Below are 17,736 nucleotides of genomic sequence, written 5' to 3' on the forward strand. Positions count from 1 at the left end.
TTGAGCGGAGCCTGCTGATCTTCTCAGCACCTGTGGGAGCCTAGCGTCAGGCTGCTCCATCTCAACTTCCCCTCCCTGTGTGCACTGCGGGGTCGGGGTGGCGCGGGGGAGGAGGGGGCGTTCGGGGAGACCGTGTTCAGCGCCAGGTTGGGAGTTCAAGGTCGGGTTGAAATCCCATCTGACACCTTGGACACGTTGACTTTCCCCAAAAGAGCTTGGGAGAGTGGAGCATCCAACAACTAAAATTTATTATTCTTCACCCCAAAGTCCCTCTGGGGTTTGAGTCCTGCGACTGGGGAGCCAGGCTTCTCTGTGAGTTCAGCTGTCGCCTGAGGTTTGTCCTTTTGCTTCTTCGCCCCTCCCTTCTTTTTGTTGAGAAACGCTGAGGCCGGAGAGGGGCCCATCGGTGGGGTCCCGCCCCACGTGCGGGGCCACGTCCTCTGGAGAGAGCTTGTCCTTGGGAGGGTGGAGGCTCCCTCTCAGCCTCAGGTCTGACCGAGAGCCCACCCCACCGTGATTCTCGGATGTCTGCTTTCCTGCAGGGACGGTCCAGCCCGCGGCCAAGATGTCCTCGGTGGGGAAGGCGACCCAGGTTCCCGGCGGGAAAGTCTACCAGCAGATCTTCGAGGCTGAGGTAGGCCTGTCCTGTTGTCTCCCCTCTTCCTGCTCCTGAAACTTTGTTCCCCAAACTTTCCTCTTCTTCCCTCCAAAGCTTCCCTCCCTCTGAAGTCTTCCTTGCCTGGTAATCTAATGAAATAAAGGCTTGGAAAATGGCTTCAATTTAAAAAATAATTCTTATTAGTTCTTAAAGTATAAGAATATAAAATGAAAGTGTCTATTCTTGAAAATTAGAAAATTTAAATTAAAACCTTTAAATTACTCAGTAATAGCCAGAATTAACCATTGGATGTCCTTTTTCCTATGAATAAAAACATTTCTAATTTTTCTGTTTAAAAACTGTGTTTGAGCCGGGCAGGCATGTCTCAGTGGTTGAGCTTCGACCTATGAACCTGGAGGTCACAGTTCGATTCCCGGTCAGGGCACATGCCTGGGTTGGGGACTCAGTCCCCAGTGCGGGGTGTGCAGGAGGCAGCCAATCAATGATTCTCTCTCACCACTGATATTTCTGTCTCTCTCTTCCTCTCCCTCCCTCTCTGAAATCAATAAAATTATATTTAATTTCAAAATCAATAAATAATAAAAACTGGGTTTGATTCTATACTAGTGTTTTGAAACCTGCTTTTCCCTGTTAACAGTATTTCACAGACCTTTCCCATGTCAGTAGGTATTCATATACTTTGCGACGTTTAGTGGCTGCCTAGTTGATCTAGGCCCTGTAATGTATTAAAGTAACATAGGTGTTGTAATTGCCTTGTCATCTATAAAACACTGCACAGACAAAACAAATCTTAAAAGAAAACGCAGACTTGAACACTTCCTTTCAAGTTCTGTGCTGCTTCTTTAAAAGGGATTTGCATTCCTACTTTGAACCCTAAAAAACGTTCTTGATAGAAGGCTTGGAAATTATGAAAGAACAAAAAGACCAAAGAAACAAATGATCCTTACTCACATGATCCTACTCCCTGGAAGCGGTACAACATTTTTAATGTTTGGCATATGTTCTGTACGTTTCAGAGACTCCTGTCCCACCAGAATGTTTGGTCATTTTTCTATGCATTTAAAATGTTGAGATCATACTGTATCAGTAGGTTATAATTTATCTTTTTAAAAATATATAATTTATTGATTTCAGAGAGGAAGGGAGAGGGAGAGATTGAAACATCAATGATGAGAATCATTGATTGGCTGCCTCCTGCACACCCCACACTGGGGATTGAGCCTGCAACCCAGGTATGTGCCCTGACCAGGAATCAAACCGTGACCTCCTGGTTCATAGGTGGATGCTCAACCACTAAGCCACGCCGGCCAGGCTTAATTTATCTTTTAATTGATATGTTTTATAGCATATCATATCATATACTATGTCATATCAGATGTCACAAAAAATCCTAAGTCTCATTTTCAATAAATGCCTAACATTTCATTGAAGGGACCTATAATATCCTCTCAACCAATCCCCTATTATTGGACAGTTCCATTTTTTTAATTCCTTGTGATTATAAAAATGCTGGTCTTGGTCTTCATTAAAATTTCTTAAAAGATGTCTTCCTGGAAATGGCTGAATGGCTGTTATAGGGAGTGGAGAACCCTTCTGTATGTGGTGTGCCCTACCTGGGGTTGGAGGCCTTGCTGGGGTTGGAGGCCTTCCTGCAAAGCCCCTTCCTACTGGCAGGTTCCCACTGGATCTCCTGGGCCTGCACAGTCAGCCTGAGGGTGCTGGGAAGGCTGTGCTCTGACCCCTCCCCCAACTGGCTCTTCTTTGGATTCAGGTGCAGCTGGTCCACTCCCTGGTGACCTCCAGGAAGCGAGAGGGGGAGAGTTCCATGGCCCTGAAGAACAGCAGCAAGCCCTTGGTGAAGAAGGTGGATATTCCTGAAGGGGAGATGTTGTCCCCTCGGCAGCACAAGTGGATGCACAGCCTACCCAATGACTGGGTCACGGAAAACCCTGTTTTCTACCGGTAGGTCCTGCCATCCAGGCCACATGCCCACACACTGGGGGTGCATCAGAGCCTTCAGAAACTCAAAAAGAGCTCACACAAGATGAGTGCTAGGTAGGAAGGAAGTACCAGGGAGGTAATAACACCTGCTTTTTAGGACTTTTTGCTTCTCCTTTTCTCCCCCCATCTCAAATTATTGATTAAGTGCCGAGGGCCAGGCATTAGGCATGGGGCTCCCACCCTCCTGGAATTTGAGGCCTCTACAGTAAATAAATAAGATGGTCTCCCCAAAGGTGGGAGGATTCTGACACAGAGGATGGTAGTGGGACGGAAGTCCAGAAAGCTCTCTGAGGAGAGGCCTCAGCTGAGCCCAGAGGATGAGGGAAGGGAAGCATGGGCAAGGCTCTGAGGCCGGATGGGCTCGGTCCACTGCCGGAGGCTGAAGAAGTCAGTGGCCTGGGGAGAGGAAGATGAGGCTGGGAGAGGCTTTCACGCCACAGTCGGTATTTTGGACATTACTGAAGTGAGCAGCTGATTTTCATTATTAAGGCCTTCCTGGTGCCACGTGCAGAATCTAGGGAGCTGCAAGAAGAGGCAGGCAGGAGGCCACAGCAGTCCGTTTAAGCTTGGTGGGACCTTAAGAGGGAGAGTAGGTCATGTCAGGTATATTTTAGAGGCAGAACCCATGGACCAGGTGCTGGATTGGATTTGAGGAGTCCTGGGTCTCTGGCCTGAGCTCCTGGATGGACAGCTGAGGTGCCATTTCCTGAGATGGGAGCTGGTGGGTTTGGAGCAGAAAGATCAGGGGTTCCTTCTGAACTTCCAAGTTCAGAAGCTAAACTTGAGCAGACGATTTCAGCTCCGTGAGCTCGGACTCCTTAAGTGGGGAAAAAGGAAAGGAAAGCCAGGGTTGCATCTTCCTTCAGGGCACTTGGAAGAATGTAGCAGAAGCTGGGCTTCCCTTTGGCTCTTCCAGTTCCTCGAAAGCCATAAACCCTTTCAGGGCTGGGACTCTGGGACAGGAAGTCAGTCCTCCTCCAGAGCTGCCCTGAGGGTGCGGATATTGGGGTTTTATTGTTCTTTTCTGTTTTTTTTCCTCAGGGAAAAGAAAATAACCGAGAAAAAAAAAGCTCAAGAGAGTGAGAGCACCATCGCTGCCCGAGAAGTCCGGGGCCTCACGGACACCATCGGTGAGCCTCCAATCAGCAAGGGCAGGCCTGGCCTAGGCCCCAGAGAGCCCCTGGGGACCTCCTAGGAGCTTAACGCAGAAGCACCTGAAGCTCTCACTGTGTGGAGCTCCCACTGAGGCTTCTCCCCTGAGCCTTCTCCCCTGAGCCGTCTCCCCTGAACCTTCTCCCAGTGAGGGAACTGGCGGTGGAGGAAGGGACTTCCGGCACTATCACTATTACTAATGAAAACCAGTTGGTAAAGGATGATGCTCGCTTTACTGTGATTTCACAAGAGAATTTCTCAATCCACATTTTCTTCCTTCATACCACATTCTTAGTTGACTTTATCTCAATATGAAGGGTCTCTTTCTTTTCTTTTCTTTTTTTTAAATACATCTTTATTGATCTCAGAGAGGAAGGGAGAAGAAAGAGAGATAGAAACATCAATGATGAGAGAGAATCATTGATTGGCTGCCTCTTGCATGTCCCCCACTGGGGATCAAGCCTGCGACCCAGGCATGTGCCCTTGACCAGAATCGAATTTGGGACCCTTCAGTCTGCAGGCCGATGCTCTATTCACTGAGACAAACCAGCCGGGGCCGAAGGGTCTTTTTCCTTATGATTAAAAATGTAAGACATGCTCACTATGGAAAAACGGAGAAAGGAGGTAAGTAAAAACTCCGCCTCTACAATAGCACCCCTTCTCCTCCCAAGAGTGCCCACCCCCATGAAACATGTGGTGTTCAGCTTCCACATAGGTTCAGGGGACAGCAGAGCAGTGTGAGATGGCAGACCCTAGAGCAGAGGGCCCGTGTCCAAATCCCTGTTCAGCCACTGACGGCCTTTGTTCTTTAACCCCAAGCCTGAGTGCCCTCGCTTGTAAAATAAGACCAATAAGTAATTGAGGTAGAACAACAGCTGGCACATGTAAGTGTTGTTATTCTTATTTTTGTATGTATTTCCTTCTATAAAACTAATTTTTAAAAGACATAATGGGCCCCATTCTGTACATACCTTTTGGAACTTTTTGCCAGCATTTAACTGCATATGTGAGGCTTCATTTTCTATAGCACTTACAGATCACCTCATCTTCCCTCTTTTCCCTCAAGCCTCTGGCACTGCTGGCCTGGTTTGGGGATGCATCTCCTGAGCCAGGGTACTTTGTGCCTTGCTGCTTTTTCCTGGGTGCCTTCCCCTTGCCTGGGAGCTCCGAGGACAGCCTCACCACCTCTGTTCTTCTCCCCCAGTTCCTGAGAGGGTCAGCACCGTCACCTTTCAAGGGGACTACAAGAAGAAGAACTACGAGAACACTCTGATGAGTTTTAAGGAGGAGATCGCCCAGATTGGGATGGTGAGAACCTGTGCTTTTGCTCCCCTTCCATCCTTGGGCCTCCGAAGGCAGGTTTGTCCCTGCCCCCACCCTCCCTTGCCCCCCAGCTCCCCGGTTCTCAGCGGCCCACCGTCATGTGGACAGAACCATAGTAGACACGTCTGAGTGCATGTTGTCACCTGCGTCAGGTTCTGTCATGACTCCCATTTGACAGGTGAGCCCAGGAAGTCTTGTCTAACTTGGCCTTTAAGGGGCCAAGTGGAAACTGGACTCCAGGTCTAGTGCCAAAGCCCAGCCTTACATCCTTTGATCTCCCCGCTTAATCCTATTCACGGGGCCCAGCTCATCACGTTGCCAATGTGCCCCAACGGGACATGAGCTTGGTGGCTTTGGTCACACAACGTAACTGAGGCTTAGTCCCACCTGAAGGAAACCCGGAGTTCTTTATGGGCCACTTTCCCTTTCTCTCTCTTTTTTTTTGTTTGTTGTTGTTAATCCTCACTTGAGGACATTTTTTTCTTATTGCTTTTTAGAGATAGTGGAAGGGGGGGCAGGAGAGAGAGAGAGAGATTCATGTGAGAGAGACATGTCAATTGGTTGCCTCCTGAACCCACCACAAGCAGAGCCAGGGATAAAACATGCAACCCAGGTATGTGCCCTTGACCGGGAATCCAACCTGCAACTCTTTGGTGTGTGGGCCGACACTCTAACCACTGAGCCAGACCGGCCAGGGCTTATGGCCTTTTTAAAAAAAAATTTTTTTTTTTTAATTTTAAGGCCTTTTTTAATGAATATTTGTTGAGTCCCAGCCATGGGCCGGGTCAAATGTCAGCACCTACTTCCCAGGCTGTGGTGAGGACCAAGTGAGTCTGAGGACAAGCTCTGTGCCCCGAGTGGTGGCTGCCCCTGTGCTCTAGCTGTGAGCTAATTAGTGAATCATCACCCCTTAGGTTTGGGTAAGAATTAGTATTATTTTTGAAACAGGACCTCGGCCGATTCTTCCTCATTACAGATTGGGGGGCTTCCCCCTGGCCCGAGGCTATCGATGCTGTAGCCATCGCTCTCCTGGCCTGTTTTAGGAAATGGAACCGCTCATCTTGGAGCCAGGAGCACTTCTTTTAAAAAAGCTGGCTGAGTGTGATGAAAACATCAACTGTCTCTTCAAAGTAGTGGAAAATGACACAAACCTGGTAGACTACGACATCCAAGTAGGGGCCCCTGGTGGGCTGGCCGGCCCCATCCCCAGCCTTCCTCCTTCTCCTTCCCGCCCTGCCCTCCGTCCTCCCAGCCTCACCCAAACTTCTCGGCACAGACCCTGATGGAGCTGTGGGATCAGGTGGCCCAGAGGTTCCTGCTCCAGAAGCAGGGGATTAAGGAGCTGGATGAGACACTGAACTCGCTCGAGTTCTCCCGGGCAGACAGAGTGAGTCGGCCCGCCAGTGGGTGGGCTCTTGGTGATTTCCACTTGTAGGAGGCATCCCCTGTTTCCTTTCAGTTCTCCAGGACGAGCGAGCGTCACTAACTATGGCGCCTTGTCGTTTCTAGCTAAAAAGCGTGTTGAAGAAATACGTGCTGATCATAGAGAAAACCTCCTACCTCATGCAGCCCGATGTGTACAGGCTGATAAATAACGAAGCCAAGGTGAGTGGTTTGCATGTGCCCCAGAGCCAGGAGCCTCAGAAATGACGGACTTCTCACAGGTAGCACTTCCAAGTAACTCTGTGACCACTTAGGTTCAGAACCAGACTCTTAGTTAAATATTTTCAATGGGAATCTCTCTAAAGTGCGTTTCATGCTTTCCTGCCATCATAATCTCCGTCTGCCGAACACAGCGTCATCGTTTGGAGCACTGACGACTTTACAGGCGCCTACGGGCCATGTCTCAGCTGCCACGTGCAGCGCAACGGGGGCTGCACTCTGGGGCGTCATCTTGCAGCTGGCACAGTCGCAGGGTGGCTTGTGCCCTCATGAGTGACGCCCGCCTGCTCTGTTAGTCTCGTTTTCCTGGTGGCTCTTGTCTCTCCTCCTGCTGAACCAGGCCTGCCCCCTGGCTTTGTTCCCACTGCTTTCCTGTCCCCCACCCCAGCCTTCCCCGGCTGCTTTCTTTGGGATGAAAAATACAAGAAATTCAAGGTTGTTTTTTAATGTCTCCCAAGCCAGTGAAGTCTGGCTCCTCTGCTGCACAAAAGGGCGCTGCTCTTGGCTCCTCAGAGGCGCGTTTTGCCTGCAGGGGTTCCCAGGTCCTGGCCGAGAGCTGGGCAGCCAGATAATGGCGCAGGGAGCGCAGCGTTCAGAATCGCTGATGGGCTCAGCCCAGGTCTGGGCCTGGGGTCTCGAGCAAAGCATGGGCAGGGAGCGAGCACAGACGTCCCTCTTCACTGCGCAGGCGTGAAGTAACTCAGCTCCTGTCCCTGGAGCTCCCTGTCCATAAAATGGGGACAGTCATACTTACCCCCCAGCACTTGGGAGGATGACAGCAGAGGGGCTCAGCAAAGGCAGCTCTCACTCTGAGACAGGCAAGAGTTCCTAACTTGTATCCGTGTGCTCCATCAGGGGATCAGAGTTAGCCATGTCCTGGTTTTGTTTCACAGTCTGCCTTCCTCAGGTTTATTTGACTCATTATAACACTGGCACATGCCACTTGTCCTGTGTGCATTTATCTCATTGGATTTCGAGAATTCCCTGTGCTGTACGCATCTTCACGTTACGGCCGCAGACTGGGAGGTTCGGGAGATACTTACCAATGCCAGGAAGCGCAGCTGCATCGAGCCTCAGGCTCCAGTGACAAGCGTTGCAGGAAGTTCTGCTCACTGCGCTTGGCAGGTCCTCACCCCCAGCCCAGGGCAGTGCCTGGAGGGATCCAGGAAATGTGTGGAGGCACTTTTGGATGCTGTCGCCCCTGGGGGAGTGGGAGAGGCTGCTCTCCATGAAGGGGGCAGGGACGTAGATGGCAGAACAGTGCCACACAATGAGGAACTTCCCCACTGCCTGCCCAGCGTGCCCAGGAGAGAACACCGGGAGGACTGCCTCCGGGTGTTCCCGCTCCGGCCCCCTTTGGTGACTGGATCCCGGTTCTCAGCGTGGCCATATGTAGCTGGTCCCTGATGGCACGGGCGCTCTGCTTTTGGAACAAATTTATTAAAAAACAAAACAGAAAACAGTTAAACACCGAGAGCCCGCGGGAGTGCTCAACTCCCACGAACCAACATCGGTGTCTTTAACCAGCAGTCGGAGGTGGCTTTGGAGCTGTGTTGAAGCTCACTCTCGGCTCATGGTTAAGCCTTCAGGAAAGACTGGTCGCTGCCATGGCTATGGAGCCCGGGGCAGTCTCCTGAGTGCCCAGTGTCCCCTCAGGACTCCTCAGACACCGCCACCCACCGCTTGGCCACGGCCGCACCGCTCCCCTCCCGCCCCTCAGCCCACACCTCACCTGGTCCCTCTCCAGCCTCCCATCACCCTGTCCAACTGAGCCTTCAAGAGCCCCCCAACCCACCTAGAGCCTGCCTGCCTGTGCCCACAGGTCATAAACCAGGCCCTGCTGGGCAACCGGAGGGCCATCGCGCAGCTGTTTGTCAATCTGATGGAGGCCACGCTGAAGCAGGAGCTCGAGAGCCGCCGCCGCTGGCAGAGCCTGGTTGACGGCTGGAAGGCCATCAAGAAGGATGTCCTGCTGCAGAGCCTGAGGTCAGCGGCTGGCTGGCCGGCACAGGCGGGGGGCGGGGGGCGGGTGGCATCCTCCCTTCCTTTTTGCCGTTGCTTTAAAATGCTGCAGTTTTCTGGTGGCGAATGTAATGTGTGCTATTGTTTTAAAAGTTAACGTAGATAAAAGCATAAAGAGGAACTTGAAAATCACCACGCACCCCTCGCTGCAGTGAGAAGCGCAGCTGGGGTTGTGGTGTTTTCTCGCAGGCGTTTTGAGGCCCACGCTGCGTGTGTAGATTTGCGTCTTATTTTCCTCACACGTGTTTTCCGAGAGCAGTACAAGCTGTTTGGCAGCGTTCGTCTGGTTATCTGCCCAGTTTCCACTCTTTACTCTTCCACGTGGCCTTGCGTTACTGGGGTGAAAAGGGCGGCTTCGATATGTCCCACTCCGATGGCAAACTTCACCCAGGGGAGGGGAGGTGAAGTGAAGGCCCGTCTCCACGCTTCCTCTGCCAGGTGGCACTTTTGTTCATACCGACACAAGGGCCCTGGACCTTTGGGCCAACAAACGATCTTTTGTTAAGGAAGGGATGCCTCGAGCCAAGATGTCTGAGGACACCAGTGTCTGTCCGTGTGTACTGTGGGTCTGCAGGTGTACATCGCGCTTCCCGATGGGAGCACCAGAGTCTGACATGGAGGATGGAGGAAAGCGGCTCCACCTGCATGTTCCCTGTGACCTTGATCTCACCCTTGACCACTCGGAGCCTCTCTCTCCTTGTGCAGAGCGGGCACGGTGGGCTGGTGACAGGCCAGTGATGCTCAGCAAGATGCTGCCTGAAAAGGGTCAGCTCTGGACCTGGGAGGTTAACAAATGTCAGTAGTCATCAACAGTGATGGCAGGGGCTGACACTTACTGGGCATTTCCCGTGAGTCAGGCACGGTGCTGAGGGCGTTGCTTGCAATATCTTGCTGGGTCCTGGTCATCATCAGCTCCGTCCCCGAAGAGGAACCTGAGGTTCCGCGTGGAGGGCAGTGACTCGCCCCAGGTCACAGAGCTGGCAGGCAGCAGTCAGGTTCCTCACCCAGGTCTGAGCCTGCTGGTCTCATGCTCTTAGCACCAGAGTCTCACCGACAGGGCCTTGGTTCTAATCTCCCCTCTGCCCCCTCCGCCCCTCCACCTCCTTTCCCCAGCGTCCCAGAGGCCCAAGGTGGGGAGGAAGGGGCTGGGAGTGGAGTAAGGGTGCTGGAGTTCTGAATGTTCTTACCGTGGGTCTCATCCCTTCTCTCCCAACCACCTTGCCCCCCGTCTTTTCTCCATGGTGCCAATGTGTCTGGATACCCAGTGAGTTCATGGCCAGTGAGAGGATCCAGGACCCTCCGGCCGTGAAGAAGGAGCTGGAGAACATGCTGAAGAAACAGAAAGCCCTGCAGGGAAAGCGGCTGAGGCACCTCTGCACCATCTGGTACAGCGGGTGTGTGTGTGTGTGTGTGTGTGTGTGTGTCCCTGGGCACCCACAGGGGAGGCAGGCCCAGTCCCCAGCACAGACCTTTCTCCTGAGGCATCCTCCAGACTAGGCCATCATCTCCTGGTCTCCTGGCCTGGGCCCACATTCTACATTGTTCTAGCCCCAGTGGCAACAGTGAACATGATATGTTTGCTGCAGAAAGAAGTTGAATAGGACTGTACCAAAGAGATTGGAGGGAGTCAATGGCCAGCGGGGAGGTGGGGAGACAGTGAGGGGAGAGAGGGTCAGGTTAAGGGGTTGGACTTTATCCTGAGAGCAGTGGGGAGCAGACTGGCTCCATCCGCTTTGCAGTTTGGAGAGGTCTGTGGCTGGAGGCTGGGAGGTCAGTGAGGAGACTGTTGCTATAGGACAGGGGACCTGTTAGAGGCTGTGGGCACCTTTCTCAGCCCCGGGTACACCTAGCGCTAATCCCATAATAAGCTGTTTAGGGGGAGGTACACTGAATGTTCTAGTCCAGTGATGGCGAACCTTTTGAGCTCGGCATGTCAGCATTTTGAAAAACCCTAACTTAACTCTGGTGCCGTGTCACATAAAGAAATTTTTTATATTTGCGACCATAGTAAAACAAAGATTTATATTTTTGATATTTATTTTATATATTTAAATGCCATTTAACAAAGAAAAATCAACCAAAACAATGAGTTCACATGTCACCTCTGACACGCGTGTCATAGGTTCGCCGTCACTGTTCTAGACCCTGGAAGCCCACTGCCCCGGGAGCCTGTGGCATCCACTCCCAGCAGCAGGATGGAGCCTGTGTGGTCCCGCAGGCTGGAGACAATGTCTTCCTTGGTCCCTCCCATCCTGGTAACCCTGGGACTCGGGCCTCCTCACCACCTTGCCCAAGTTCTCCTGGGATATAAATGACAATTAGAGCCCCATCCAGCCTCCCCCTGGCTGGTACCTCCCGCTCCACATGCGGCCTCATTTTCACGTGGGTGTAAAATTAACAAGGTGGATAAACATCTCAATATAAAGAAAATGCTTTTGTTGTTTTCTATAACTCCACTTATTTCTGACTCTGAGCCCCTGTTTGTTAAACTGGGCAAAACTCAGTGCCAGGCCCCCACGAAACCTGCTCTGTCTGCACCTCCCCCAGCCCCTGTACTCTGGTCGGGCTGGCCGGGCCCTCTGCTGGCTTGTGGGCAGTGAGGTGGGGAGAGTGGTGCTAAGATTCCCAGGGGCCCAAGAGGGAGTTATCCAAAGTCCAGGGAGAATCCCCATGAATGTTCTTAGAGCCAATAAGCATATGTGCATATAATTTAAAAATGTTTTTTAAATGTTTTTAATGATTTTAGAGAGAGAGGAAGGGAGAGTGCAAGAGAGATATCAATCAGGATGCCTCCTGCACGCCCCCTACTGGGGATCGAACCGCAATTCGGGCATGTGCCCTTAACTGGAATCAAAGCCAGGACCCTTCAGTCCGCAGGCTGACACATCTGTATTTTGGAGTAATGTTAGATTTACGGGAAAGTTACAAAGATAGTCCACAGCATTCCTGTCTATCCCTCACCCAGTTTCCCTCATGTCATCATCTTTTTACCACTGGACATTTGTCAAAACTGAGAAGCTAAACTTTGATGCATTCCCAGTAACTAAACATCAGCCTTCTTTGGATTTACCCATTTTTCCACTAATGTCCTTTTTCTGTCCCTTGATCAGAATCGAACCTGGGACCCTTAGTCTGCAGGCCAACGCTCTATCCACTGAGCCAAACCAGCTAGCTGCACACTTTTTAAATGACTTCACAAGAGAATTCATTGTGCTCTATTTGGACAATTCCCTATTGTTGGATATGAAGGTTGTGATTTTTGTGTGTTTGTAAACAGTAATGTTAAGCGACTGTCTTAATGCATAACTTTGTATGTATTTTGTATTGTTATCTCAGATTAGGTTCCCAAAGGTGGTTTCCTTGCTCAAGTGAGGTAAACTGTGTGTTTTTTTCCCATTAGGAAAATTCGGTTTTCTTTTCTGAGTAACAGGCTCGTTCATATGAGTTACTTTTTCATGAGGTATGTACGTGGCAGCAGGAAACCCCGACAAGTCACAGACAGTGCTCCGGAGCAGGCTCGCTGCAGATCCGCCCATTTCCGTAAGTGGGGGTTCCGTTCAAGCCTGGCTTACTTGTCCTGTCTTCCTTCCCAGCGACCTTCTGCCCCCCAACTACAGCAAAGCTCAGCTGGATGAATGGTATTCTTCTCTGGACTCCATCAATAACAGCCTTGGTGAGTGGGGTTTGCGGGATTTCCCTCGGGTCTCTCCAGAACGCTGCTCAAGTAGTAGCTTCGTAGCAACTTCCGCTGTCAGTCAGTCAGTCATATATCTGAGAGTTCCTTACAAACTCAGGAGCGGGGGGCAAGGCCCTCCTGGGGGAGATGGGATGGGTGTGAAGGGAAGCATACGTTCTGAGGGCTCATATGGGACCACCAAGCCCTGGCCTGGCAGAGCCAGGAGAGCCAGGGTAATTTGGGTGAGCTCTGTAGTCCTGGTTCAGGCATTTTTCTGGGGAGAAGACGCTGCCCTTAGAAAAGGGGGAACTCCTCTTTCTATCGCCCCTCTTCCTTCTGGAAGAGCAGCTGACATGTTTTGTTTCTGCCTGTGGAGACTCCTACCACACGGACTGCATGATGCAGCTCCGCATACAGTATGAGGACACCTGGCAGGAGTGCCTGGAGCACGTGCAGAAGTGCAAGGTGGGTGTCCCTCCCTGTGGGCCCGAGGAGAGGCTCGCCGGCTCGGCCTGCTGTCCCCTCCCTGGCCCGCCCTGCCTCTCTCTCCCCGCTGGGCCCCCTGCTTTCCTTTCTCGCAGGCCCCAGGCCTTCACTGGCTATGGGTATTCTGAAGCTCTTCCCTCTGTCTGGACCCTGAGCTCCCCAGTTTTTCCCACCTGTCCCTCAGGGTGTAGCCCAACATGAATGATCACCTCCAGGAAGCCTTCCCAGATCTCACAGGCAAAGTGATATGCTCCCTGAGCACCTCAGACCTCACCCTTGACACTCCATGTCACAGCACTTGACATCATTTATCCCGCGGAGGGCATATGGGGGTATTTCCAGTGCTCTTCACCGCGCCCACCTCTGTCAGATGGTGAGCCAGCGAGTTCACCCACAAACCCCTTCAATGACAGTGCCTGGCTTTCTGGGGCGCAAGGAAATATTTTGTCAAAATATTTCTCCTCAGTAAAACTGTTTAAATTAAAAACAAAAAACAAAAACAAAAACTCACAAAAAAACCAAAAAAGCCAATCATTGTGAAGAGGGTCTAGCCTGCCGTATGTGGCAGGAGGAGTCCCCAGGCTCTGAGGGCCCCACCTGCTGCCCGCCCGCGCCCCCCCCCCAAGCTCCTGCTGCTCCACACCTCACATGTCTGCCCAGCTTTTGCTCAGCCACCAGGACACTGAGGTGAGCAGAGCGCTTCACAGAGTGACGCATGGTCCGAGTGCTGCTCTTTCTGTGGCCTGTGCCACCCACTGGCATACCCTGTCATTGAATCCCACACGGTTTTGCAGAGTGGGCGTCGCCAGTCCCATATGGAGATGAGGAGACCAATGTGTGAAAGGCCTAGGGGCTGCCCAAGCCCACAGGGCTCTGCCCATTTGCTCTGTGGCCTTAGGGACAGCCAGGTGCTTCCCAGTCACACCTCAGAAGTAAAGCCTGTGTCCTCTGAGAGCCCCTGCCCCGGCTCTCCCCTCCCCTCCCCTCTGCCGCCCAGGACTTCCCCCAGAGCTCCATCGACCTTGGCCCTGAGAGCTGACACCTGTGCCCATTGTCACTGTCCCTTGCCCGGCGCAGGGGGTGAGTGCTGAAGTCCCATATCCTAAGAGTGCATTAAGCTTGACAGAGGACACTTGGCATTCCTCTTCAGCAGCACTGGAAACATTGAACGGCAGACAAATTTTTAATTTGGGGAGGTTAGTGTATTTTAGATTTTATGCATAAACCAAAGCTTTGTTGATAGAGAGAGCCCACTTTCTAGTTGGCGTAAGTCATTTACAGGAAATGGGAGCCCTGTCTGACTTGCAGCCATGCGGAAGCCACGCAGGATGGCGGGTTGTGCCTGTGGGGTCTGCAGTAGAGCAATGCTGAGTTCCGATTCTGGCCCCACCATGTGCCAGCTGTTTGCCTCCGGCTTCTCTGAGCCTTGGTTTCCTCATCTGTCAAAATGGGAGCCCTAGCTGGTTTGGCTCAGTGGATAGAGAATCGGCCTATGGACTGAAGGGTCCCGGGTTCAATTCTGGTCAAGGGTACATGCCCGGGTTGTGGGCTCGAGCCCCAGGAAGGGGCATGCAGGAGGCAGCCGATCAATGGTTCTCTCTCACCATTGATGTTTCTCTCTCTCTCCCTCTCCCTTCCTCTCTGATATCAATAAAAACATGTTTGTTTTAAAAAATAGGGCCAATGAGAACACATCCGGGGGATGCAGTAAGACAAGGAGAGGGCAGCACACAGCACCTGGACACAGTGGGCAAATCACAAAGACAGGCCATCTCCACTGCTGGCCTGTGAAAAACTGGAGTTTGTAGTTACTATGGTTCTGTCCACACGACGGTGGGCTGCTGAGAACCAGAGAGCTGGGGGGCAAGGGAGGGTGGGGGCAGGGACAAACCTGCCTTCGGAGGCCCAAGGATGGAAGGGGAGCAAAAGCACAGGCCAGCAGTGGAGATGGACTTCTCAACTACAAACTAAATATAAACTTTGTGAGGGTTTCCCTGAGGGTCTCAGGGATTAGGGGGAGGCGGATCTCAGGGGCCAGGCCCCGGCCCCGGGGCAGAGCCCCCACCAGCCCGGCCAGGCTCTGCCTTGTCCCTCCAGAAGCAGCTGCTGGACTGGGAAGCCTTCACCGAGGAGGAGGCAGAGAGCATGGTGAGCCCGGCCTTCCTGCAGATGGTGGGCGTGCTCCAGACCAAGGTGGAGGAGGAGCTGGAGTCCTTGGAAGTGCGTGGCTGGGGACCCCTGCCGCTGGGGAGCAGGGCGGGGTCACCCGGGGTGCTGGGCCGTGAGAAGAACGGGATTCCAGGGGCCTGAGTCCGTCTCCCTCATCATGCCCCCCTTCAGAGCAGTCCAGGCTCTCAGCCAGGCTCCCCGGAAACCCTCGAGTGCTCCTCGAGCCCCTGCTCAGTCCGGGTGCTGAAGGGCCACAGGAGCAGTAAACCCTGCCCCATGGTGCTTAGAATCTGGAATGAGGCCAACAAACACTTTCTGTGAGGGACCAGATAGTAAATATTTCAGGCTCCGCGGGCTGTCAGGGCTCTGTAACAAATTCTCACTCTACTGTTGTCACACAAAAGCAGCCCAAGGCGATGTAGAAACGAATGGATGTGGCTGTGTTTCAACGCAATTTTCTTTTTGGACTCTGAAATTAAAATTACATGTAATAGTCACATCATTAAATATCTTCTTTTTATTTTTCCCAGCCATTAAAAAATATAAACTCTGTGCTTAGCTCCCAGGGCCAAACAGAAAAGGGTGGAGGCCACATTTAGCCCACAGGCCGAGTTTGCTGACCCCTAACACTGATGAGAGCATAAAGCTCATAGATTTTTTAAAAGGGGGAGAGGTGAGGCCCTGGCCAATGTTGTTTAGTGATTAGAGCATTGGCCTGCACACCTAAAGGTCAAGGGCACATACCTGGGTTTTGGGTTCTCTCCCTGCCCCTGGTCTGGGCTCATGCAGAAAGCAACCAATTGGTGTGTCTCTTTCACATCGATGTCTCTCTCTCTCTCTCCCCTCCCCGCCTCCCTCACTTTCTCTTCTCCTCTCCCACTCTCTCTGAAAAGCAATGGAAAACATAACCTTGGGTGAGGATTAACAAAAGGGGGTGGAGTAGAGTTGAGGATTTCATAGCAGAGTGTGGTGTTGGCTCTGATTCTGAGAGTTAGAGTTTCACGGAGGGAAAGATGCCCAGGCCAAGATGGGTGCAGCCACCCGGATGCTCAGGCTAGTTTCCAAACCCCAAACTCCATCTTCTTCCTGTCAGTGACTTCAGTGGCCATGGGGTGGTTCTAGACATGGGGCTTCAGGGTCAGCCAGACCAAGGGAATGACCTTGGGCAGACTAGAAGTGCTGTCCCAGAGGAGGGAGGGCCATGAGCCAAGGTGAGCCCCAGAAGATGACCTTGAGGGGCGGTAATGGTCAGTCCTTGGAGACATGAGTCCTCCACTGTTTGGAGAGGGAGCCCGTGAGTGGGGCCCTCCTCCTCACCTGGGGGCAGTTGGCACTCAGGGCCCCTTCTCTGGGTTCTGCAACTGCAGAAATCCTTTGAGGCCCTAGCGAAGCGGGCACAGTGGCAGAGCTTGGACCTCTTCAGCTATTTCCGGGAGGCCGTGCAGCAGTGGGAGGCACATCAGGACATGCTGTCTGTGCAGGAGCTGCAGCTTGATAAGCGGATGGAGCAGCAGCGCCGGAAGCACAGCCTGCAGTGCCAGGTATGGCTCCAGCTCCCAGGGGAACTCCCAGGGGGGAGGTGGGAGGGGCTGTGCCCAGATTGTCTGCTGCCTGATGGTTCTGCCTGGTGGCCTGTGAACTTAGCCAGCATTCAAATGCAAAAAAGAAAAAACATACAACTTTGACTCATACTTCACACCATACACAAAAATTTATGTCAAATGTAAAACCTCAAGCTAGCTGTAAAACTTGAGCCAGTGGGAAATTGAGGCTCACCTTGGTCATGGGATCACCTGAGTCCGGTCTGGGCTGTGCAATGGGTCCCTGGATTCAGATGTGTCTGTAAGAGAGTGTGCATGACAGACAGACAGACTGAGGGTGTGGAGCAGTGGTCGCCAACCTTTCGGACCTCACAGACCACCAGTGGTCCACGGACCACCAATTGGCGACCGCTGGTGTGGAGCATCTACTTCTGGCAGGGAGCTGGCTCCTGCCCCACCTGCCTTCACACAGGTGGAAGTGGATGGGGTCTTCTCAGCATGATTTCAAGTATGAGAGTGAGGAGCAGGGGCTACAGGAAGGTGTGATGGGCGAGGCTGGGTGGGTGTAAGGGACAGGTCCCTGAGAAGTCCCACCGGAGCTGGGTCCCCAGGGATGTAAAGTGGACAGAGAAGGACATGCCAGGCACAGAGAAGAGCCCGAGGCCTAGAGCAGTGCCCTTTTTGTAAAAAAGGAGAGTCCTGGGCCTGCCCTGGGCACCTGGACCTCAGTTCCAGTGGCAGGATCTCTGCATGTCACTTCCACTCTGCAAGCTCTGGTAACTTCCATCTGCTTCCTCCTGTTTTTGGGGGGACTGCCAGGCCCAGGAGGCCTACCTCGACCAGCTGTTGGACCAACTGAGACAGCTAAGCACCGAGGGATCACTGAAGTTTCACCTGGAAAAGGCCAAAGACTATCTGAAGAGTATGAAAGGCAGGTAGGCAGGCCAGACCCCAGGAGATGGAGCGGGGGGAGGGGGGGGGGGCGGCATCCATTTTCAGGGTCAGAGGCTGCCTGCTGTGGAGCCCAGCGTGTGCCCAACAAACTCAAGGTTCAGCTGCTGCCTCCAGCTCTGGAGAATGTTGTG

General features: G+C 52.5%; 1 protein-coding gene across 1 annotated transcript in view; it reads left to right on the plus strand.

Moving 5' to 3' along the window:
• Positions 1-17,736, plus strand: part of CCDC180 (coiled-coil domain containing 180) — a 46,670-nt gene that overhangs the window by 313 nt on the left and 28,621 nt on the right. The window contains exons 2-15 of the mRNA XM_014543197.1: positions 543-634; positions 2,391-2,581; positions 3,662-3,750; positions 4,977-5,080; positions 6,139-6,267; positions 6,372-6,482; positions 6,605-6,700; positions 8,580-8,743; positions 10,045-10,173; positions 12,373-12,452; positions 12,832-12,920; positions 15,039-15,161; positions 16,478-16,651; positions 17,471-17,586. Of these exons, the coding sequence (XP_014398683.1) occupies positions 566-634; positions 2,391-2,581; positions 3,662-3,750; positions 4,977-5,080; positions 6,139-6,267; positions 6,372-6,482; positions 6,605-6,700; positions 8,580-8,743; positions 10,045-10,173; positions 12,373-12,452; positions 12,832-12,920; positions 15,039-15,161; positions 16,478-16,651; positions 17,471-17,586 (1,664 nt within the window). The 5' untranslated portion in view covers positions 543-565. The remainder of the gene's footprint in view (positions 1-542; positions 635-2,390; positions 2,582-3,661; positions 3,751-4,976; positions 5,081-6,138; positions 6,268-6,371; positions 6,483-6,604; positions 6,701-8,579; positions 8,744-10,044; positions 10,174-12,372; positions 12,453-12,831; positions 12,921-15,038; positions 15,162-16,477; positions 16,652-17,470; positions 17,587-17,736) is intronic.

Source organism: Myotis brandtii, unplaced genomic scaffold, assembly GCF_000412655.1.
Source record: "Myotis brandtii unplaced genomic scaffold, ASM41265v1 scaffold320, whole genome shotgun sequence".
Classification (NCBI taxonomy): domain Eukaryota; kingdom Metazoa; phylum Chordata; class Mammalia; order Chiroptera; family Vespertilionidae; genus Myotis; species Myotis brandtii.